Source organism: Leucopleurus acutus (genome assembly GCF_964270905.1).
Source record: "Leucopleurus acutus genome assembly, chromosome: 11".
Classification (NCBI taxonomy): Eukaryota; Metazoa; Chordata; class Mammalia; order Artiodactyla; family Delphinidae; genus Leucopleurus; species Leucopleurus acutus.
The window spans coordinates 57084133-57108060 of record NC_139152.1 but is presented as its reverse complement, the minus strand read 5'-3'; the positions used below and the strand labels follow the sequence as shown (position 1 = coordinate 57108060).

The window sequence follows — 23928 nt, the reverse complement described above, 5'->3', positions numbered from 1 at the left end:
CATTAACAGACTATCCAAGTAAATAGTGAGGAGGGAAAAACCTCAGGTTCAAAGCACTAGTTGTTACTCTTTGAACATTCTTTACCTGCCCATGGCCTCTGATGGGGCTCCTTCTCCTTGGGCTGTCTTTGCACAGGGCTTGAGAGGACTCTTCTTGTTCCCCAGTTGGGACAGCAGTAAGTCTCCTGACATGGCAGGATCTCACAGAAAGTGATCTCTGGTACTTGGAAGGGGGGTTGTATGGTTGCCAGAGATGTATTAGGTGCTGCAAGGCATTGGACAGAGGGGAGGAGAGTGACAAGGTTAACCTGAAAGGCTGGTTCTTCTCTTGACAATTCACATGAAACCCAGGCTGGGTTTGAGGGTGAGGAATGTGACGATCTTACCCAAGGGGGAAGCTGTGGGTGGCAGAGCCGGATCCTGGGAGCTGGTGAGGTTGCTGGAGGAGGAGAACAAAATAATTAATGAAAGAGGCCTTCAAGAATCCTTCTCCCCAAAGGAAAACAAGACTGGAACTCTCACCTCAAAGGGAGACTTGGGGTACATCGGTCTTGATCTTTTAAGCTAAGTATGTAAAGGGAGACTATTGTCAAGCCACTGTTAAAAAAAAAAAAAGAAAGAAAGAGTTATGTGGCAGATTTGATTCCAGATATATCTCACACAACCAGCTGGCCAGAGATGTCCTCTCCCAGGCCACACAGATGGGAGAGGAGGGGGCAGGCGGCCAGGGCTGACAGAAGCGCCATGGAAGCCAGCACAGTTCTGCCTCTCAGCCCTGGTGAGAAAAAGCCCCCAATCTTCCGGAGCTCAGAGGCTCCCTGGCTACTCCGGCCTGACGGATTTTTCCACAAAGCAGCCCCCTGGCCCTGGCAAGCTGTCTCAGAAACGTCTGTCGCTAGTGGAAGATTACAAGAGGAAGCATGTAAATCACTGGAGGCAGCCCTCTGCTCCTTGCAGGAAAAACTCAGAGCAAAGTTCATATCCCCCTGGTGGAGGGCATCCACACTGTGGTGTTGGGAAATGAAAGGCCACACAGGTTTAGTCAGCAGTAGGTGCCAAACCCTTTGGCCGCTTCTGACATCTTCCTGCTGCCTGTCTTTTCAGAGCACAATACACCAAATTGGACAAAGGAAGGAAAAAAGTACAATAAAGCATCTATTTCCACACTACATGACTTCAAAATAATGAGTGTATCTTTCCCCCCAATTATCAGCACTTATATAGCCAAAAGGAAGCTTACCTTAAAGGTCCTGAGCTTTGGGAAGCTCTTCCCAATATTGCTCACACATCCAAACACTCAGCATTCTCCTCTTTCGAGGGTGTCTCTAGAACTCTCTCTGCAATCCCGCCGTGTGCTGGGCCTGACACAGGGGACCTTACGTGACCTCTTGCCGGCTTGATGTCACATCTGGTTCTCTAGACTCAACTCCTCATTAGTATTGATATCTTTCCCCACCAAAGGTCGTGGATTTACCATCATTAAATATACACAAAGAAATGTGCCACACATTTGAATTCTGCTCATGAAGAAAGGATCCCCAGAGTGTTCTCAGCAGCAGCTGGTTACTGCCCAGTGGGTACAGCCCTGCCTGGGAAAAGTGGTGCTGAGCTCCAAAGATGCCATTAGACAGAATTTGTGGCGTCGCCCTGGCAACTACTTGCTGTGGTCCAGTCTCCCTGACTTTGTTCTCCCACATTCCCCATTTTCTATCTCCCTATTACTAATCCTTAAATACTCTTTCTGATTTGTTTACCATCTGCATCATTGCATGGCCTGGGCAACTTCTAGGATCATAGAATGAAACAGACATCTGCTTCTTTCTTTAGGGTTTTGACCCTTCTCAGGTACACCACAGGCTGGAAACAAGACAATAAGCCCAATACCTCCCATTTCTGGTCTTAGAGGTCAACAACATTGGAATTTGTACGATCTGATAAGCACATTTAAAAAGCAGTCTCTTCATATCAAAATTAGACTTCCTATAAGCTTTGCATTGGATTTTCATGGGAATCTGTGTCTCTAGAGAATGTTAAGCATGTCTGTGAAAAGTAGATGCTCACACTCTCCTGAGTTGGGAATCCCAGAAGAAGACAAGTTCACTTAGGAGAGTGAGAAAAGTACACCAGCTTCTACTGGGAATTCTATGTAGTGGTGTCAAATACTTGGGGATGCTTCCTGCAGTGGGCAGTAGCAAGTGAAAAGTTAAAATGCTGAGGGGAGAGAAGGGTACAGAGAGACCCACAATGTCTCCTGTAACTGAGAAGCTGCTTTGGATCAAGAAACTGGAAGCATCCTTGGGACCATCCCTTACTTAGCCTCTGAGGATAATTGTCTCCTCTGAGACAAGGCCCAGAAGCTAGTCCTTTTCCACACTAACAAAGCATTTTTGGAGGGACAGATAAATACCCCTTCCACCATGTAAAGAGACCGAAAACAAGAAGGCGAGGAGGACACAGGAAAGATGACCAGGGCTCAAAGGCTGAGGAGCCATCATAGCAGCAGCACGAGCCTGAAGACCAGAGACCTGATAAAGACCCCTCATCCCAGTAAAGGATGACCCCTCCTCCCTGCGAAGGAGGGATGGCAGTCAAAAGGCACGTGATGCTTGCATAGCAAATGTATTTGCTTTAACTGCTTAGTACATTTGGCTACAATTTCATCATATTGCATATCTTGGGGTAATCTCAGTCTCTTTTGGTATAAAATCCAGAAGAATTCTAATAATATGAATATCCATGGGAGAGTGGATTGTACCTGATTACCTACTCACTCTTTTCGCCTAAGTAGATAGGAAGGAGAGCAAAGATTTTGAGAAAGTTATTTGCAAGGCTAAAAAAGATACACACGCACACGCACACACACACACACGAAAGGCACTGGGAGCTGGTAAGAAATATCAGTTGATTAAAAAAAAGATCATCCTTTATCTCATATTTAAGAGCAGAAAGCCTGTGCTTCTTTTCTTCAAAGTATGAGTTTATAAAGGGCTCCTGTATCTCTAAGCTAAATCAAAGGCCAATGTCTGGTTTAAAGGGCTCCTTGTCTTCAAAGTAAATAGAAAGTCAGTCCCCAGTTCATGTGTGAGAAAAGGGAGATGGGAAGAGAAAAAAAGCTTGACATAGCACAACACTGATGTTTTTCTTACCAAAATGCCATCACAGCAATGAGAGTTATAACCAAGGTCTGGAAAACCCAATTGGGACACGACTGTTTTTTTCCTGAAAAAGAAACCTATAAAAAATTCAGCAATGAGAAATGAAAAATCAGTGATGCCAACTTTGAGAAGGATGCCTGAAGACTCACTCCCCAGGGGATCTTCGCTGCTCCCTTCAGCCTACATCTCCCTCCTCCTCTCTGCCTCTGAAAACAAAGTCCTTTCAAAGCCAAGTTCTTCCCTTTTCTTGGCACTCCAGGCTACACTCTCTCTTCCCTGCAGGACAACTGTCTGTGCCATTCATTAGTGCTTTTTCTTGAAGTTTTATGAGAGAAGACCTACCAGACAATATACTGTCAGAACCCAGAGGTCCATTTCTTTTAATAGGATACTTTTGAAAATCAAAAAGTCTTCAACGGGCTTCCCTGGTGGCGCAGTGGTTGGGAGTCCGCCTGCCGATGCAGGGGACACGGGTTCGTGCCCCGGTCCGGGAAGATCCCACATGCCGCGGAGCGGCTGGGCCCGTGAGCCATGGCCGCTGGGCCTGTGCGTCCGGAGCCTGTGCTCCGCAACGGGAGAGGCCACAACAGTGAGAGGCCTGCATACCACAAAAAAAAAAAAAAAAAAGTCTTCAAGACATAATAGAATAAATCCCAAGGGAAGAACTTCAGGCAGCATGACAAATTGTAGAAAAGATTTTTGTGGCATGAAATACTATTAATTACTCCTTAAATCATATACAATTTTTTCCAATGCTGCCACCTATTTTTGAGGACTGTTCTGGGCCTATGTCTTATTTATTCTTATATCCATTCAACAAATATTCATTAAGCACTACTATGAGCAACGTTATAGGGGGATATGAAAATAAGTAAATTACACTCTCTAGGAAGTGAGTGAGACAAACCTTTAGGACTGGTACTGGCATTAAAAACTTGCACATAAGGAATGAGCCAAGAACCATAGGAGAGACAGCTGTGCAACTGGTGAGGAATCTCACTGGAGATACGAGAGGCTTTCTGCCCAGTTAAATATGGTGCTCCTTAAATATGAGTTTCCTACTAATGCAATACAGAATATTATGTTTGCTTCCTTCTGCGGGTACAGGATTGGAAGGGAATTGGAGGATGGTGGTAGTTAAGAAACAGTTTAAAATTGGTCTTTGAATTTCTTGGGCAGGTTATCTGCATAAAGAAAATGTTCTTCAATGTAATATCGGGGGTCGGGGGGGCGGAATTAACCACACGCTTTTTAACAAGTACCCAAACTTTAGGGTTATCATAACTGAGTCATCCATAAGTGCAGTAGGAAGCCACTTTGAATACCAAGAAGTGGATGGTTTATACCATTCTTACATCCCACTGGAACGGTTTTGAGGACATCCTAATAGTGTGCTGTGCAAAGAAAGAACTCAATGCAATGAAATTTGCTGAATTGATTAGAATTAAATAGTATTAATCTCAGAATAAGAGCTTCCCCTTCCAACCTACTCCCCAAAGCTGCCAGATTATTTTAAGTCTCCATGCTTTTGCTCAAAAGCCTTTGACCTTGTATAGGAAAATGGCCTAAGACCTGGGGTCAGACCTGGAGTCAAGCCCTGAACAAGTCATCTAAGTGTCATTGATCCTCATTTTCCTCATCAATAAAATAGGAAAGATAAAATCATACCTGCCTACCTTTCAGAGTTATTGGGTGGACCTGATTAACAGAGAAATGTTTCTCAAGTTCAAGTCTGCATGAGAATTACTATGGAGTTCGTTAAAAAATCTAAATGCCCTGAAAAATTCTGATTCAATAGGTTTCCATGTAGCGTGAGTTGGGGGGCTGTGAATCTGTAAGAAATGAGATAATGAAAAGTATCTGTGTTTGCTAATATGTTTAGAATAGATAACTAATAAGAACCTGCTGTATAGCACAGGAAACTGCACTTCACTGTACAGTAGAAACTAACACAACATTGTAAGACAACTATACCCTGATTAAAACAATAAATAAATAAATTAATTTAAAAATAAACGTACTCATTGAGATGATACATCATTTATTCAGTATGATCCATTTGACCTCTATGTTACTAATTTTCATAATACCCTGAATTGTGGGGGGAGGCGGGCTCTCAGAAGAAGGATGTGTTTGTTCCTTCCCTCTCTCCCTTCTCCACATACTCTGAATTTTTACTCGAACCCTGAGGTCTTTCTCACCTCGCCCCAATCATCAACACACAGCAGGAATCACCCACCTACCTCTTGGAAGTAAAGAAAGAGAAGGAAAGGAGAGGAACCGTTTGGACTGGATGAGACCTTAATCTTCCTCCAGAATGAGCATCATCTTGGCCAGCACTGGCCCAGCCAGGCTTCTCACCATCAGGTAGAGCCCACCAACTGCTCATAGCCAGCACTTTGCTCACTAATGCCCCCACTCAACCCAGGAGGACCACTCTCCACCCATACACTTGTGTTTCAATGCTCCAAGGATCTTGGAGGCTTTGAGGAATAAAGGTTACCTAGGGGGTTGGTGTATGGAAGGGCAAGTTAACCTCGGAGAAATAGCCAAAACCTCCTAGAAAGACAGTACAGGGAGAGCAAAACACCACCATTCCTGTATTTTATCAAGCTCCCTGGAAGACTCTGATACATGCCAAAGTATGAGAACCACTGAAATAGTGGGTTTGCAAATACTAAATAGCGGTGGACACTTACATAGCACTTATGTGCCACACACTCTTGAGTGCTTTATGTATGCTAATTTATTTAACCTCACAGTAATCCTCAACTACTCTATAAGGCAAGTACTGTTATCATCCCTATTTTAGAGATGTGGAAACATGAGTCCCAGGAAGGCTAAGTTCCTTACTCAAGATCACACTGCTAGTAAGTCACAGAGCCAGGATTTGAACCAAAAAACACTTGGTTCCGGAATCTGTGCTCTTAACCCCAATGCCATGCTGCCTCCGTTTTCTGTCTGTAAAGAAAGGATGCACTATACAACTTAGATATTATTGTTATTATTCAAAAAGTCTTCATGGCTGCCAAATGAACTCCTTAACCGGTGATCCAGAAACAGCCTAACATATTTTCAGCCTTAACTTCGACTCTCCCACCTAGTCCTTCAAGGAAGCTGGTGCCAGCTCCCAGACCTTGGCTTGCGCCATTCCATCTGAAACCTCTCCAGCAGCACCTGCTACTTTCTAGCCAAAGCTTACGCCCCCTTGAAGGCCCGGGTCCCATGATACTCCCACGGTGCTCTGAGCCTCTGCAATATTTGTCACATCCGGGTACAACTGTTCTTTGTTTTCTCTTCTGATCTTCCCTGGCTACCTTAAAATTCTTTAGAAGGGGCCACATCTTACCAACTTTTGCATGCACAGGGGCGTAGGACAGTGACTGCATGAAGTCTCTGAATTGAATGGGTGCTCTTTAATGTCTGGATGTCCATATAAGTCCCTGAGCCTGTGTCCACACCCCAACTCCCCCACCACCCATACACCCAAGACACTGAATCTCTTAATGCTTTAAATTTAGATTGTGAGCCTTCAGGGAATATTTTCAGACTGGGCTCTCCATTCATTCATTCATTTGACAAATATTTCTTGAGTACCTGCTCTGTGTCTGTCCCTGGGGACACAGAATGAGGAAGGCTGACACAGAGCCTGTTCTCATGGACCGTATGTTCTAGTTAATATTCTGAGAAAACTGCAAAATAAAGATTCTTTGTGTGCAAGATGGGCACTACAGAGGTTGCACAGGAACTGAATTGTACCAATCAGGGCCTCCATGGATGTAGATACAATTCCCTCTATCCCCTTAGTACAAAGAGCACCTTCCCTACACAATATTTTTAGTATTTTGTGTTTATTGAGCAACCTGCTATGTGCTGGGCATTGTGCTAAGGGCTTTCGCTCATTTAATCCTATCAATACTCTCTGTAAGGTAGACATTATTATTATCTGTTTCCCAATGCAATTAAGTAAACTTGCCCCAAAACACTTCTACATATACATTTATCCATGTATTTATGCCTATTGGTATAGCAAGAAGCTTGTCCACAGCATCATATTTTAGTAGTTTTTAGTAGAATATTCAACTTTCTAAACCCTCTTAGAATAGTTCAGTGACGTACAACATGAGGAGTAGAGAGTAAATTGGGACAACAGCCCAAACATCAGGTCAGCCCGTAACAGGATATAGGTTAAGGTCATAAATACCTTCCTCTGGGAAAGGCCACCTTTGGAAAACTAGTGGATCTGAGGGAGCGAGCTGAGGTTCATAGCTATCTATGAATGGCAGCTAGGAAGAGAGTATTGCAGCTTCTCCCTCACTGACGCTTCTCTGCAATGGAGAGGGTGTCCTTTAAGTTAATAAATGATTAACCTTCACCTTTAATGTAAATGTTATCCTGTTTGATGAAATGCTCTATTCATTAATATAGCTTTCACATTTTATCCTTTGCAAGCAAGTGAATACCTAGTCTCCATTTGCATATATAGTACTAAATATCAAAGGGAAAAGAGGGATTTGTGGATTAACTGACATCCCTTTGAGATCTTCTGGAGACAAAGATAAGGGCCTGAGTTGAGTCAAGGCATCCACACAGATCTTGCAGCCCAGAGTCATCTGCTGATGAATTTCACCTGATGGGGACTATACACACAAAAAGCGGCAGAACAATATTTCTGAAATGAACAGGTTCTATACTCATATCTCTAAACTCCTCTTTGAAAAACCAGTTAATATCTATTAAAAGGATAATATTTAAATGCCTTAAGTGCATAAGGATGCCTAGGGAACCCATCAACAAATAAATGAAGAAAAAAATTCCTGATCAATTTTTCTAAACTCTATTTGAATAGAAAATATCACCTCTGTTCATTATAAATTTAAGTCTATTTACCTTGCTGGTTTTTTTGGGAATGGTCCTTTTTGGAGAAGATGCACTAAGAGCTCTGCTACATTTGCTTTAAAAAGAGAAAGAGAAAATTAGTTTTGATTCAGCTGCCTCTCCAAGAGTTATATGACAAAGGCCCAGACTGTCACTAACACAGCAGTATGCTTTTTTTTTATTATTATTATTCAGTGGTAATTTAAAAAAGGAAGAGTCGAGGCAATTGAGAGTTCTTTTTGTGTACAAGAAACTTAGTAAGTATAAATAAATGCATTAAAAGTTACATTTCCCTTTTTCTCAAAATATATCCCAGAAAATGTGCACGTGCCTCCTTAATAAAAAAAATAGAATAAAAGTTTTTTCCCTGAGGACAAAACATGGTTCTCTAAATTTAGAAATGGCCACCTTTCCTCCTTAAAGGAAAGGCCACCCTTTTGTTAAAATGTAGCACTTCCTATAATCACTACTCTTAAACAGATGCATTATATTTTGTTTTATTTTAAAAGCAGCAACAGAAAAAGTAAGAAAATTATCACATAAAACAACTGTGTTCCAAAACATTCTGAAAGAAGAATAGGGACTTAATTAAAAGAAAGTAATGGTTGCTGCTTGGTAGAACAGACCATTCAGAGTGATCTAGTTATGGAAAGACCCCATTCTCTCCTTTCTCCAGATTTCTATGGCAATCCTGGAAGTACCTGATTGAGCTCACTTCACTGGCAGAGGACTTCCAACTACTGAGCCGCTTCAGCCTGGCCAGCCTTCTGTTCCATATTTCTAACTCTTCTATTCTTTCTTCAAGGTTGTTGGTTAGTTTGCAAAGCTGCTTCACTGCACCCACATTTTCCATAAAGATCTGGTCCTAAAAATGAAAAATTCAGAGCACATACAGTTTGAGACCACTAGACAACTGTCCATGGCCCATCCAAAGACAGCTGGAAAACTCCATTGAAAACGGCTACATACACACACACACACACACACACACACCCAGCCTCAAGTTCATTCAAGATAAATCTGGAGGCTTGAAATTTAAAGTGGTCTTGCCAAACTTCTGGCTATGTAGTAAAACTGCTTATGTTCAATTTGCAATAAAATGGAAATATGTCCTTGTATTCCAAGAGAGAGAACAGAGCTGAAGGACACTGTCAAGTTTCCAATCCAAAGATTTATTTTCAGTGGCCATTATGCTCTATTTAAAACTCATGTAAAGAAAGTCAGAACAGGCTTCTGAATGTTGATTTGTGTTTGCATCACTAAATCAGAAGGAATGACTTCAGTTCTCCCTGGTAAAATGTGCATCAAATTGCTCAGGTGAAGGAGGGAGGAAAGAAGACCTGGGCTTTTCTCTGAGTTCTGCCACCTGCTAGATGTGAGATCCTGGGTAAAATGTAACAACTTCTCTGAGCTTCAGTTTCTTCATTTATAAATGAGAGGATGATTCTTGAGATGTTGATTTCTGTCTTAATATCCCATAAGCTATTACATGCAATTTACATTTTAGCTTAAACAAAATTTAAAACAACAGCACTTAATTCTTTCTATTCAAAGAAAGTTACTGACATGTCAGAAAGAGCAAGAAAGGAGAGATCAACCAAAACCACAGGGATCCAGACACCCCTTCCCCCACCCACACACGTCAGTTGTTTTGGGAACATGTGTGTCTGTTTCTTAGCCATACAAAAATCCTGGAAAGCTCTCATCAACTCACACCCCAATCCCATAACCACTCCTCTTCCCCACCCCTCTGTGTTTACAAGTTTAGAATGTCATGGCGCTCTTTGGGGCTCATAGAGGCTGGTCCACTGTTGTAAAGTGATGAGCTCAAGGCCAAAATAGAAAGACTGTTTTGTGGCTGGGGATCAAACTCAGGGCTGTGTGTCTTTGAGATTCTCATCATGCAAACCGAAGTTTTCTGGGTTTCAAACACTGTAAAGCAACCACTTGGAAAGGATTCAGAAGCTGAATGTTATAGATTTAAGACTTAGTTCATAGAGTTTAAAGGCATACACACTGGTATAAAACACACTGGTAAAGGTAAGTATATATAGTCAGTTTAAGAACACTCTAATACCATTATATAATGGTATATAAATCACTTAACTCTAGCATAAAGGTTAAAGGACAAAAGTATTAAAAATAACTATAGCTTCAATAATCTGTTAATGGTACACACATAAAAAGAGGTAAATTATGACACCAAAAGCATAAAACATGGGGTCGGGGGGGAGTAAAAGGGAAGAGTTTTGTATGTGATCAAAGTTAAATTATTATTGGCCTAAAATAGACTGTTAAATCTATAAAATATTTTATGTAAGCCTCATGGTAATCACAAAGCAAAACCTACAGTAGATACACAAAAGGTAAAGAGAAGAGAATCAAAGCATAACACTACAAAAATCATTGATTCACAAACGAAGACAGCAAAGGAAGAAAAGAACAAATGAACTACAAAACAGCTAGAAAACAATAAGATGATCATTTAAAGAAGAATTAATAAAAATCTTTCTCAAACTCCTCCAAAAAATGGAAACTCCATCCACTACAAACTCATTTTAAAAGGCCATCATTACCCTGATACCAAGGCAAGATAAGAACACTACAAGAAGAGACAATTACAGGTCAATATCCCTGATGAACATACATGCAAAAGTCTTCAACAAAATATTAGCAAACTGAATTCAACAATACATTAAAAGAATCATATGTCATGATCAAGAAGGATTTATTCCTGGGATACAAGAATGGTTCAATATATGCAAATCAATCAATGTGATACACTCCACTAACAAAATGAAGGATAAAACTTATATGGTCATTTCAATAGATGGAGAAAAAGATTTTGACAAAATTCAACATCCTTTCATGATGAAAACTCTCAACAAATTAAGTCTAGATAAAATATACCTCAACATAATAGAAGCCATATATGACAAGACCACAGCTAACATGTAAACTTAATGATGAAAAGCTGAAAGCTTTTCCTCTAAGGTCAAGAACAAGACAAGACATGTCCACTCTCCCTGTTTCTATTCAGCACAGTACTGGAAGTCCTAGACAGAGCAACTAGACAATAAAAAGAAATAAAAGGCATCCAATTTGGGAATGAAAAAGTAAGACTGTTTCTGTTGAAGATGATATCTTGGATACAGAAAATCCTAAAGACTCCATCAAAAAATAGAACTAATAAGTGAATTCAGTAAAGTTGTAGGATGAAAAATCAACTTACAGAAATAAGCTAGTTTCCATACACTAATAATGAACAATTTGAAAAAGAAATAATCCCATTTACAATAGCATTAAAAACAATGAAAAATACTTAGGGATAAATTTAACCAATGAGGTGAAATATCTGTACACTGAAAATTATTAGACATTGGTGAAAGAAATGAAGAAGACACAAATAAATGGAAAAATATCCTGTGCTCTTGGATTGGAAGAATTAACATTGTTAGCACGTCCATCGTACTCAAAGCCATCTATAGATCCAATGCAATCCCTGTCAAAATTCCAATGGCATTTTTCACAGAACTAGAAAAACTAATCATAAAATTGGTACAGAACAACAAAAGATCCCAAATATTCAAAGCAATTCTGAGAAATAACAAGGCTGGAGGCATCACACTTCCTGATTTCAAACTATAATACAAAGCAGCTATCATAATCAAAACAGTATGGTACTGGCATAAAAATAGATACATAGACCAATGGAACAAAACTGAGAGCCCAGAAATAAACATACACATACGGTCAATTAATATTTGACAAGGAAGTCAAGAATACTCAATGGGGAAAAGATATTTTCCTCAATAAATGGTGTTGGGAAAATCTGATATTTACATGCAAAAGAAATTGGACCTCTATCTTACACCACTTACAAAAATTAACTCAAAATGTGTTAAAGACTTAAATGTAAAACGTAAAATTGTAAAACTCCTAGAAGAAAACAGGGAAAAATCTCCTTGTCTTGGCAACCATATTTTGGACAAGACCAAAAGTACAATCCACAAAAGCAAACAAACAAACAAAACAAACAAAAGTGGGACTACATCAAACCAAAACTTCTGTGTAGCAAACGAAATAACCAACAAAATTAAAAGGCAATCTACTGAATGGGAGAAAATACTTGCGAGCCATATACCTGATAAGGGTTTAATATTCAAAATATATAAGGAATGCATACAACTCAATAGCAATAAACAAATATTCCAGTTTAAAAATGGGCAGAAAACCTGAATAAATATTTTTCCAAAGAAGACATACAAATGGGCAACATGTACAAGAAAAGACACTCAACATTACTAATCATCAGGGAAATGCAAATAAAAACCACAATGAGATATCACCTCACACCTGTTAGGATAGCTATTATCAAAAAGACAAGAGATAACAAGGATCTGGAAAAAAGGGAATCCTTCTGTTGGTGGGAATGTAAATTGGCATAGGCACCATGGCAAACAGCTTGGAAGTTATACAAAAGTTAAAAATAGAACTACCATATGAATATGATCCAGCAATCCCACATCTGGGTATATGTCCAAAGGAAATGATATCACTATCTCAAAGAAATATCTGCACCCCCATGTTCGTTACAGCATTATTCACAATAACCAAGATATGGAAACAACCTAAGTGTCCATCAGTGGATGAAGAAAGTGTGTGTGTGTGTGTATATACATGTATTATTCAGCTATGATAATGAAGGACATTCTGCCATTTGTGACAACATGGATGGACCTCGAAAGTGTCATACTAAGTGAAATAAGTGAGACACAGAAATATAAGTACTGTATAATATCACTTATATGTGGAAACAGAATAGATTGGTGGTTGCCAAAGGTTGAGATAGTGGGGGAAATGAGGAAATGTTGGTCAAAATGTACAAACTCAGTTTAGGATGAATAAATTCTGGGGATCTAATGTGCAGCATTGTGACTATAATTAACAATACTATATTATATACTTGAAAGTTGGTAAGAAAGTAAATCTTAAATGTTCTCACCACACACACACACAAAATGTAATTATATGAAGTGATGTGTATGTCAACTAACCTTATTGTGGTACTCATTTTGCAATATATAAGTTTATCAAATCATCACGTTGTACACCTTAAACTTACCCTGTGCTGTATGTCAATTTTATCTCAACAAAGCTAAAAAAATGTAGCTGTATGGGAGGAGAGTTTATTTAAATAAAAAAAGATTGGACGTGAATTAATAACTGGAATCTGAGTGAAATGTATAAATGTGTTTCATTACTATTCTCTCTTATTTTGTATATGTTTGAAATTTTTCATTAAAAATGTTAAAAAATAAGGGCTTCCCTGGTGGCGCAGTGGTTGAGAGTCCACCTGCCGATGCAGGGGACGTGGATTTGTGCCCCGGTCGGGGAAGATCCCACATGCCGCGGAGCAGCTGGGCCTGTGAGCCATGGCCACTGAGCCTGCGCGTCTGGAGCCTGTGCTCCGCAACGGGAGAGGCCACAGCAGTGAGAGGCCCACGTACAGCAAAAAAAAAAAAAAAAAAAAAAAAAAGTTAAAAAATAAATAAATCACAAAACAAAAACAAAGCAAAAAAAAAATCTCTTGACACAAGCTGTTCTAAATTTTCTAATTCTGGTATAGATTTTACTTCTAAATTTGTTTTATAAAAATAAGGCAGGGCTTCCCTGGTGGCGCAGTGGTTGAGAGTCCACCTGCCGATGCAGGGGACACGAGTTCGTGCCCCGGTCCGGGAAGATCCCACATGCCGCAGAGCGGCTGGGCCTGTGAGCCATGGTCGCTGAGCCTGTGCGTCCGGAGCCTGTGCCCCGCAACGGGAAAGGCCACAGCAGCGGGAGGCCCGCGTATCGCAAAAAAAATAAGGCAGAAATCATGAAGATAAGAATGACTTTCTATGGTTGTAAATCATAGTAAATGTCATATGACTATTTACTCTGTTTAGTAGAAAGCCTTATAGTAGAATTATAACTGTAATATTTAGAGTCGGTCACATGGTCAGTCGATGTCCACCCAGCAGTCCAGCACAGGTTCCCAGCCATCATCTCTGACTCCTTCCCCCACAGGAAATCCGTCACACAGTGCTGTCAGTTCAACATCCTAAATCTCCTGAATCTACCTACTTCTCTCCATCCTCACTGGCACTACCATACCTAATAATATTTTTAATTTCTCTTGGCAACTGGCTCCCTTTTTTCCTCCCTCTTTTAAAAAACTGTTTGCTCGATACAGTAATTTGTGATTTAGCTCAAACCAAAGCAGACAGTGGAGAATGATATTAATGTCCCCTCTAAACCACAGTCAGTTCTTTCTGCCATGTCTCCCCACAGGACTTTTAATGCTGCTAATGGCATAGAAGTGATCGCTGCAATTGTCCAGTTATGTGTCACTAATGATGATAAGCCAGCTCTGATTTCTGCAACTCAAATATGACAACACCATACATCTTCCCAGTAGATTCAACGGGAATGAAGATAATTCATGTGTTTTCCTATCTAAGAGGAAATAGAGGTGGAGAGGGAATTTACTACTACCTTCCTGATAGTAATGATGGCCCTGACTTTATGGATCCAATCGGAGGTTACCAAAAAAATTAATTTCTAGGACATGTTATTGGGATTGCTTCTTATTAAAAGACTTCTGATTTCTTGTCCTCTATCATCACAATAAAGTCAGTACAAATATGTTCAAAAACATAATCTAGAGTTTTCTGAAAATAACCTTTTCAATGCAAGTGGTGAGGTCTCCATGGGTTCATTTTAACCACGAATGTGCACCTAGATGCCTCAGGACCTTTTTCTAAGTGTCCAACTCGCAGATAGAGGCTCGTATTCGTTAGGACAGAGAAGGGCATAAGGCTGGGGCATTTTGAAAAGCTTCCCCATCTGACACCCACTGTTGGTTAAGAACTATTTTATAATTGAATCTAATTTAATTAATCAACTCTGTCCAGTTATTATTAACCATTTCAGATGGAATCCACTACCTCAACTAAAATGTAGCTTTATAATTGTGATGTAAAAATGATTAAACCAGCTTGCCACCAAAAATTGCTCATGAGATTGGGTTTGGGGGCAGTGGCAACTGCTTCAAATCACATGAGAATCTTCACCCACTGTTTAAAAGACTTGCTTTGGGGTGAGGGGACTTATGGACAACGTGAGCATATTTTTTGAAAGGACACGTAGGGCAGTTTGGCAAGTATAAGTGCACAGGAAAACAGGGAGGTGTTTGTGAAATCAGAGACATTATTTAGCTTAACGTGTGTCTCTGTTGAAGCCTCTCCTTTCACACAGCCCCCTTTACACGCTGTGCTCTAATCATATTGAACCTTGTGCCGGTCACAGAACATGGATCATGTATCCCCTCGTCTCTGCCTGCTCCCTCTGCCTAAACCAGCTGTCCTCCCTCTCCGCCCACCTTCCTTTCACTTGGTGTCATGTTTACCAGTGTTACAAACCCCTGGAGACAGGGCCGGCCTCTTGTCCACAGCAGATTCTCCAGCACAGGGCAGTAACACAGGACAGACTTGAAGATTAAATGAGTGAATATTCTTACAGTGGTGATGCATGCCCTGAGGCACTCATAACCTTGCTCTCCGGTGAAACTGAAGAAAGTGGCCAAACGTCCAGTTTATTTTTTTACCTGAGGTTTTTCTCAGAAAAGCAAAGTCTATATTCCAAATTCCCTTTCCACGTTAGGAAATGCAGGTGAATTAAGGAAAGAAACACTAGTGTTCAACATCCTCAGTGCGATGGGCTAGTGACTCTCTTGTAACCAGCCACGTGGCCTCCACTGATGGAAACAGATGACTGTCCCTTCAGTTCCCCTTCATCCCCTAGGAAACACTTAGACTCTGTAGAAGGCAGTATGCAAGCTCCTGGGTCCCTTGCAGGACTGACGATAAATGAGCCCCAATGCTGGGGAGCAGCCAGGCAGTGGACTTGATTTCTCCTCTCTTTGGGAACTACAGCTTGTCCTCTGTCCAAAAACAGAGTAAGGGTAACAAAGCCTGCGAGCAAAGAATGCTTTGAGAAGTTGAAATAGGCTCTTCTTTCTTTTCCAGTGAGAGTCACAGACTTGAAAATCTCTCCTTGTGGCATCTGATGTTGCATGGACTGATGTTTTTATGATAAAATCATGGGACTAAAACAGCCTGTAATTGAGTATTATGAAAGTGATTGTCAAAGGGAGAAAAACGGTGTTTTAGCCAATGGGTGTGCCTGGCAATTGTTTAGGCTTTGGATAAACTCAGCTTTAGATCTTTGTCCAAGAGTGTACAAAGCTCACCAGGCCTTGACATGGATTTAAAAAAAAAACTAGAATCCTCAAACCAGAAAAGCAGGCTGCTGAGATGGTGCAGGAGCTCAGACTTCAGCTGAACTTCCCACAGATCCCTGGAGGTGAGCTTTCCCTCCCATGCAGAGTTCTCTTGCAAAGAGGACAACTCCTGGGCTCATTTCCCTGGATGCTGTATTTTGACCTCTGCCTTAAATGGGGAGAGCACAAGTTCATAAAACTGTTTCAAATTATGTGTTTTAATTGTTGCCCTTTGTTTGCTTTAGAACTCTTGCTTAATTTTTGTTATCTCAGTTTAACTGTAATTTTCTGTGGAAGGGCTTGAGTCCTCTGACTGAGGCAAGTTTCCAGTTGAACTAACACATGGCACCGTTTATTGTAATTCTTTGATTTCTTCTCTTTCTGGGTGACCAATGAGCTCCTTTTGAGGGCAGTGTCTTAGGGCCAACTCAGTACCTGGCACACGTAGCTCAATATTCAGCTAATGAACAGAATCAATAGTTCTTTATCAAGCACCTATGATGTGCTAACCACTGTCTTAAGTACAGGGAGAAAACAATTAGATAAGGTAGACAGGATCTCTGCCCTCATAGAGCATGTTTCCTTAGTGGGGAGATTGGCCAAGAGCAAGTAAACCAGAAGTATATGATATAGTTTTAAGTTGTAATTAGCACCAGGAAGGAAACCATTGAAAGAGAAAATAATTGTTACTATCTTAAGCCATTGCTATAGTTTGGTCTATTTTATCTTTGAGAGCACTGGGAAAAAATAAAATAACAGCATCAAGTGGAAAAGTATATTCTCATCCTGAAAAAGACAGGTAACCCAATGGAAAACTGGGCAAACAATTCATAGAAGGAGAAATCTAAATAGCTAACATAAGAAAGAGATGCACAACTTTGTTACTCATCAGAGAAAGACAAATTAAAACAGTAAGATACCACTTTACCCCAATTAGAATTGAAAAATTTAGAAAGTCTGATAATGTCGGGTGTTGATGAGGATACAGAGAAGCAGTCAACCTCATGTGCTGCTGTTATGAGCTGGAGCTGACCAACAATCTGACAGCATTTCATAGAATTAAGGCTGTGTGTATCCTACACCCCACCTCCAGTATGCGTGCCAGAGAAAACCTCCCACAGGTTCACAAGGAGGCCTGTGTGAGAACGTTCATCACTGCACAGTTGTGGTCAGCAGAGTTGGAAGAGGCCATCACTCGAGGAGGAGAACGTAAGGACATATGCCAAGGAATTCCACGTATCAGACTCTGAGCAGATGTATATAATTCAAAGAAATTTAAAACAGATTCAAAAACAACACTAATAATGTTCCAGAAAGCCTGACTATCCAAGGATATATATGAAACACATTAGCGTGGCTGCCATCGTTGTGGGGAGTTGGATGGAAGAGGAAATGAGAATGCAGAGAAGAAAAAATGTAATGAAGAAAAAGAGCAGTACAAAGAAGAGGGTAGTACCTCCACTCTAAAGTTCCAATAATAAAGAGGAAAGAGGAAAATCTACTGGAGAAACAAAAAAAAAATGAAAGAGATTTCACATCTTGAGAGCTACCACTCTAGTCCAAAGTTTATTTACTTACTCTCAGTACTCTTACTCAGTTTGAGTAGCTTGAAGGCAGTGACAGACTCTGAATATCTGAGACCGAGCTCAGTAGACTGGGAACTTCATGGATGAAGCCCAAGGGAACTAAACTATACCTACAGGGAGGAAGCAGTTCTGACCTAGTGGCCAGATTTCACAGATGAAGAAAAGTCAGCATCATCAGAAAGGGACTGAAGTATCCTTAAACACTTTATAAGAAATTACTAAAAAATAGTCTCTTTGAAAACTTTGGCATAAGTTCAGCCATTTTAACTAAATTCCACTTTGGTAAATAAAATGTGAAATTCCAGGTACTCAATCATTGAAGGCCTGAATAAACGGGGCTATCTGATGTTCAAAGCATTGCCATCACCTTCTGACACAATATTTAAATTGCAGTTTTAGATGTCTGGAACAATTATCCTTTTCCCAACATTTTATTACTAAAATTTCCAAGCATACAGAAAAGTTTTTAAAAAATTGTAGAGTAAATGCCCATATACCCCCCCCACGTAAATTCCACAATTAGCATAGTGCTCTATTTCCTTTATCACACGTCTCTCCATCTGTCTGTCCATCCATCAACCCATCTTGTTTAAATGCATGGAAAAAAATAAATAGCAATTACTTTTTAAGAAGACATAACTACAGAAAGAAATTTTCCAAGAAAACAATAAATGGCATATTTCTCTCTAAAATTTAGAAACAAGAGAATTTTCTCCCTGCTGCCAGTGTAAGAAGTTCCTGGGAAAGAAGATGATCTACAAACAGGTGATCAGTTGTTAAAATATCCAGGGTTGGTTTTAATAGCATATTAACTCTAATCCTTCGGCTTGGAGTCAAATCAATCAGTGAGTGCAACAGGGAATACACCCTCCTGTGGGGAACATCACTGCAACTAATGAATGAATTTTATTTCCTCTCTTGATGAGAAAAGAAGGGACTTTTAAACTAACTGCTGAGTAGGACCTTTAAAAAAAAAAACATTTAGATTCTGGGCTGGCTATATGAACTTAAACTAATATAATTTTTTATAACTCAGTTTTTCTATATTTAAAAATGAAAAATAGTATTTGTCACTCTATAAAAAAAAATAAGTCATTTCAGAGACACCCAAAGTGGTGGTATCTTTGAGCGGCACCTGAAAAAAATTTATTAACGATTAACCATTTATCAGTTATACTGTGTTGTGGACCTAAAAGTTGTGGTCCTAAGAAGATCTGCATTAAAAAAAATTCATTTATGAAAGCAACCACTTCATTGGGGGAAAAAGTGATTAGGGTAGAATTTCAACTCACCACACTAAAGTTAGTTTACTGTAGAACTGTAAAGAATAAAATAGTTTGTCTTGAATAGCTTTAAAGATGACCTTATAATCCCTCACACTGGCTGAGCCAAGTTCTGGACAAACTTTTATCTGATGCTGAAATTCATGCTCTTAAACTGGCATGCCATGTACGATCAGGGAATTTTTAATCATCAAAGAGATTTCGGTGAGGTTCATTTTCCTCCCATCTCCTCCATCTCCTCCCCATTTCCTTCTCGATCCTCTCTGCCCACTTGGCTTTTTGACGCTGTGTTTGCCCCATGTTCTCCTCCTACCTTCACCCAATCCTTCAGCCTTCCCAGGGCCTCTCTTTCTCCTATAGACCCTCCTGGAAGTGTTCTGCTGTCTTTAGCCCTCTTTGTTTCTCATCCTATATGAACTCGAGCGCCTGCTGGGCCAGGCAGGTAACAGGAAGCAGAGGGCTTCCCTGGTGGTGCAGTGGTTAAGAATCCGCCTGCCAATGCAGGGGACATGGGTTCAAGCCCTGGTCCGGGAAGATCCCACATGCCACGGAGCAGCTAAGCCCGAGCACCACAACTACTGAGCCTGTGCTCTAGAGCCCGTGAGCCACAACTACTGAGCCCATGCGCCACAACTACTGAAGCCCACGTGTGTAGAGCCCGTGCTCCGCAACAAGAGAAGCCATGACAATGAGAAGCCCACGCACCGCAAGGAAGAGTAGCCCTCGCTCGCCGCCAACTAGAGAAAGTCCACGCGCAGCAATGAAGACCCAACGCGCCAAAAATAAATAAATAAAATAAATAAATTTAAAAAAAAAACAAAAAAAACCAGGAAGCAGAGATGTGAGGCTGCCGAAGCCCCTCTGGGGGAGTCGCTGCTCAGCAGCACATCACCAGATCTGATGTTTCAAGGGAACTGGAAATCCAAAATTTGTGTGAAGATCTCCTAATTTTTAAAGGTAAGCAACACATTTGAAAATTTTTAAAACACCGTGAGGGAAAAACGTCTGCAGGCCAGACTGGGCCACAGGCTTCCCATCTGTGACCTGCGTCCATGACCTTTTCCTTATGAATTAATATCTTCACCCCTGTCTGTAGCTCCCCCTTGACCCCCAACTTCTCTCTCATGTTCCACACTCCCAGTCACCTCTGGATGTTTTCATCTGAATGTTCAGCTGACATCTGAACCCATCTTTTCCCCTAGAAAACCACTTCTCCTTCAAAGTCCCCTATGTTGATAGAACCACGTCTCTTCCTTTCACTGAGATTCAAAAACTCATGCATTAACATAAGGTCTTATTGAGAACCCACGAGGTATCAGATACTGTTCTAAACAACACAGGATTGACAAGACACATTCTCTGACCTCAAGAAGCTCACAGTCCAGTGGAGGAGATACCAAATAGAGAATGACAACACAATGTGATGCATACTCTAGAAGCTGTCTATCCAGAGGCCTAAGGCAGTGTGAGGACAGGAGCGATCCAGGCGTCACGGAATTCATTAACTCAATCCACCAAGATATGTTGAATTCCTCCAGTACTCTAAGCCCTGGGGTTAACACCTCATATAAAGTATTGGAGGTACAGTTTTGAAAAATATAGAAGATTTTTTTGTTCTCATACAACTACCCAGGGAGACTGGCAAAAAACAAGTAGGCAAGTAAACAAGATCATTTCCGTTAGGGACAGAAGTCTCCAGGCTGCTGTGAGCAAGTCTGCAGTGTATCCCCTGCACAGAGACCCAGCTGAGGGGGAGGACGAGGTCTGCGCCAGCCAGAGGGAGCTCCTTTTTCTAATTACTGCAAAGGCACTCTACACCCTCGCGGTGGCCCTGGATCTTACAAAGTGAAATCGAGTGCCGTGGAGACTCTTTTAGACAAGGTGGTCAGGGAAGGTCTTGCTTTGCAATCCAAATGATGAGATCATCTGAAGGGAGAGTCTTCATGGCAGAGAACAATCAACAGAACAGCTCGAGGCAGAAACAAACTTGGAGTGTGAGGAACAGAAAAAAGGCTGGCGGGGGAGCAGCTAGGAACAAGACTGTGCGTGTGTGCGCAGACACATCATATTCTGAAGGTGTTTGGGGGTTGGGGGGTATGAGTGTTAGGAAATGAGTCAGAAAGAGAAGATTCCATCCAGATTGTGGAGGGTTATGATAATAAGCCAGTGAAGAGCCAAAACTGGGAAAGGGAGATTATAGGATCAGAGATTCGTTTTGTTTTGTTTTGTTTTTAAGGAAAATGATTCTACTGGCAGCTAGCTGGTCAGTTAGGAGGTTGTTATAATAGCTAGGGATAAAAATGGAGAAAATAAAGAGAATAAAGAAGGACTGTGATACACAAGAGATAGTACCTAAGTAAGAACAGCAGGACTTGTCTAACTGGACCCCGTGGATGAGAAAAAGGAAGGCTTGGGAGGCCTCTTGTGATGCTCTCCCCACTGCCGCCAGCTACACCCTCAGTCCCCACGGTCCACCAATGTCGTCCTTCCCTTGTCTCTCCATCTCCCCCCTTCCTTTCCATCTGAGAACACTTGCCTAGTCTCCAGAGAGCCTCTCTCCTTCCTCTGAACTGATGCGGCACTTTATGCATCCCACAGATTTATTACGTCTCACGTTGTAACTCAGAGCATTATTTCTTGTGTACCTGTCACATCATCCTGCTTAGACTGTCAGCTACTTGAAGATAGGAACCAAGTGTTATTTACCCTTTCATGACTCAAATAGACAATCCCTGCCACATTATGGTTGCAGGAAAAATAGAATCAATGAGTAAAAAGTAGCCACCTACTAAGTTGTGGCAGGGCGGCTTGTGACACGCAGTCTTAAAAACACGCACATACAGATTATTCAAGGCTAGTGAATGATAAGATGAACCTCATCTTTACATAGACTCGGTTGTGAATTTGTTTAAGGCAGTTCTTACATTTATTGTGTGCATTTTTCTTACACCATGTATACCTAATAATAATGCTCAGGAAATGTAACCACCTGTTCCCAAATAATCACAGAAACAAATTTTAAAAGTTGCCAAGTAAAGAGACAGATGAACACACCAAAAAGCAGAGCCCCAGTGGTCGAATGCAGGAGGAGACGATGGTGTCCACTCTAAGGCCCCCTTGCTCTCAGTATCAGCCCCGAGTCCTTTCACTCTACCTCCCCTGGCTGAGCTTTCACTGGGCCACGCGAACCATGAGAAATTTATGAGAAGCAGTAAATCACCCTGTATAAGAGAAGTTTATCTTGCAAGGTCATTTCTCCTGTTAAGAAGAGAAAAAAGTGGCTTGTACCAACTTTGGCTGACATCTCTGATCTCCAGCATTCGCTGGTTGTATGGACAGCCTGTAAAGATCCAGCCATTCTCTTTCCAATTTCGGCACCACGTTGCGAAGTACATGTGGAAATGATACAGCAGTCACGGAGCACAACATTTTAACATTTCCATGTTCTAGTTTGCATTTTAGCTTCAATGAGAATTTCCTTATAAAAAAGAGACATTTGGGGGAAGAGAACTGGAGTGCAGAGGGAGAGACTGTATCTTAATTGGATCTCCACCTGTTACTATAGCACACAAAGCCCGGGAAATCCTAGCGAAGGTCTTGAAAACCAACAGCTCTAGGTGTGGCAATCAAGGTTGCCATGGCGCCCACGTGAATAAGGAAGAGTCCAGGAGAGCAAGAGGTTATCTGTACATCTTTCTTATCAGTTAACAAAGAGCACGGGACAACAGGAGCCACATACCCTGCGTCTTAATGAGAGAATAAAGGGTATTCTGGGAAGTACTTATAATGTAGAAGAGGGATATTCCACAGTGTTGAGGATTAAACCAGCAATTGAAGTCTATCCACAGAAGTGAGCCAAAGAAGAAAGCCAGCCTTCGGCGTATGGAGGTGTGGCCTTAGTGACGTCACCATAGATTGTATCACTACAAGATCCTGTTACTAAGAGAATCACCCCTTTTCCATTCTGGACTCCTGTCAGTTTTACTTATTTATAAACTCAGTGCCCCCTTGGCATGGATTGCTCCTCAGGTGATGAATGAACCTGGCTGCCTGGAACGGGAATGCCACGCCCCGCTTTCCCAGGTCTCTGCACTTGGCTTCCTAGGAATGAACTTCGGGTGTAACCTCCCCTGGGAAAGTGAGGGGTTGGCCCTCGGAACTCCTGTTGCTAATCATCTTGACTTGTCTCCCTTCAACTCACCTGGGAACGGGAAAACACTGGGCCAGGGGAGAACTAATTATTTTGCTGAACTGTGACAGTCCTAAGGCCCCGGGCCGGCGTTACCTACACAGGAAACATAGAATCTCTTTCCTGAGTGTTCTAGGGAAGGGCCACACCCAGAAGTGATACAGCTGCTACCAGATGAAACCCCAAGAGCCCCACCTTGGCCGCCTGGTGACACACTCCCAAGGCCGTACCCTGAGGCTGACAGCTGTGCCTCTGCTCTTTTCTCTCAACCTAGGAAGCTTATGAAAATGCAAGAGAGTGAGGGTGACTTTATTTTACAGATACCTCTGAATATATCTTATATTTTAGTATATATAAAATAGTTTATATATTAAGCAAATTACATAAAAAACTTGTGTTTTATTATTAAAAATAAATTTCTGGGGAATTCCCTGGTGGTCCGGTAGTTAGGACTCAGCGTGCTCAGTGCCGGGGCCCAGGTTCGATCCCTGGTCAGGGAACTAAGATCCCACCC

General features: G+C 41.2%; 1 protein-coding gene across 2 annotated transcripts in view; it reads right to left on the bottom strand.

Annotated features, from left to right (window-relative positions):
- MYRFL (myelin regulatory factor like) overlaps positions 1 to 23928 on the bottom strand; it is a 115668-nt gene that overhangs the window by 13535 nt on the left and 78205 nt on the right. For both annotated transcript variants that reach the window (XM_082851014.1, XM_082851015.1), the window contains exons 14-19: positions 8735 to 8898; positions 8046 to 8109; positions 3147 to 3232; positions 523 to 597; positions 387 to 439; positions 86 to 265 (exon numbers count right to left, since the gene is read on the bottom strand). In XM_082851014.1, the coding sequence (XP_082707140.1) occupies positions 86 to 265; positions 387 to 439; positions 523 to 597; positions 3147 to 3232; positions 8046 to 8109; positions 8735 to 8898 (622 nt within the window). The remainder of the gene's footprint in view (positions 1 to 85; positions 266 to 386; positions 440 to 522; positions 598 to 3146; positions 3233 to 8045; positions 8110 to 8734; positions 8899 to 23928) is intronic.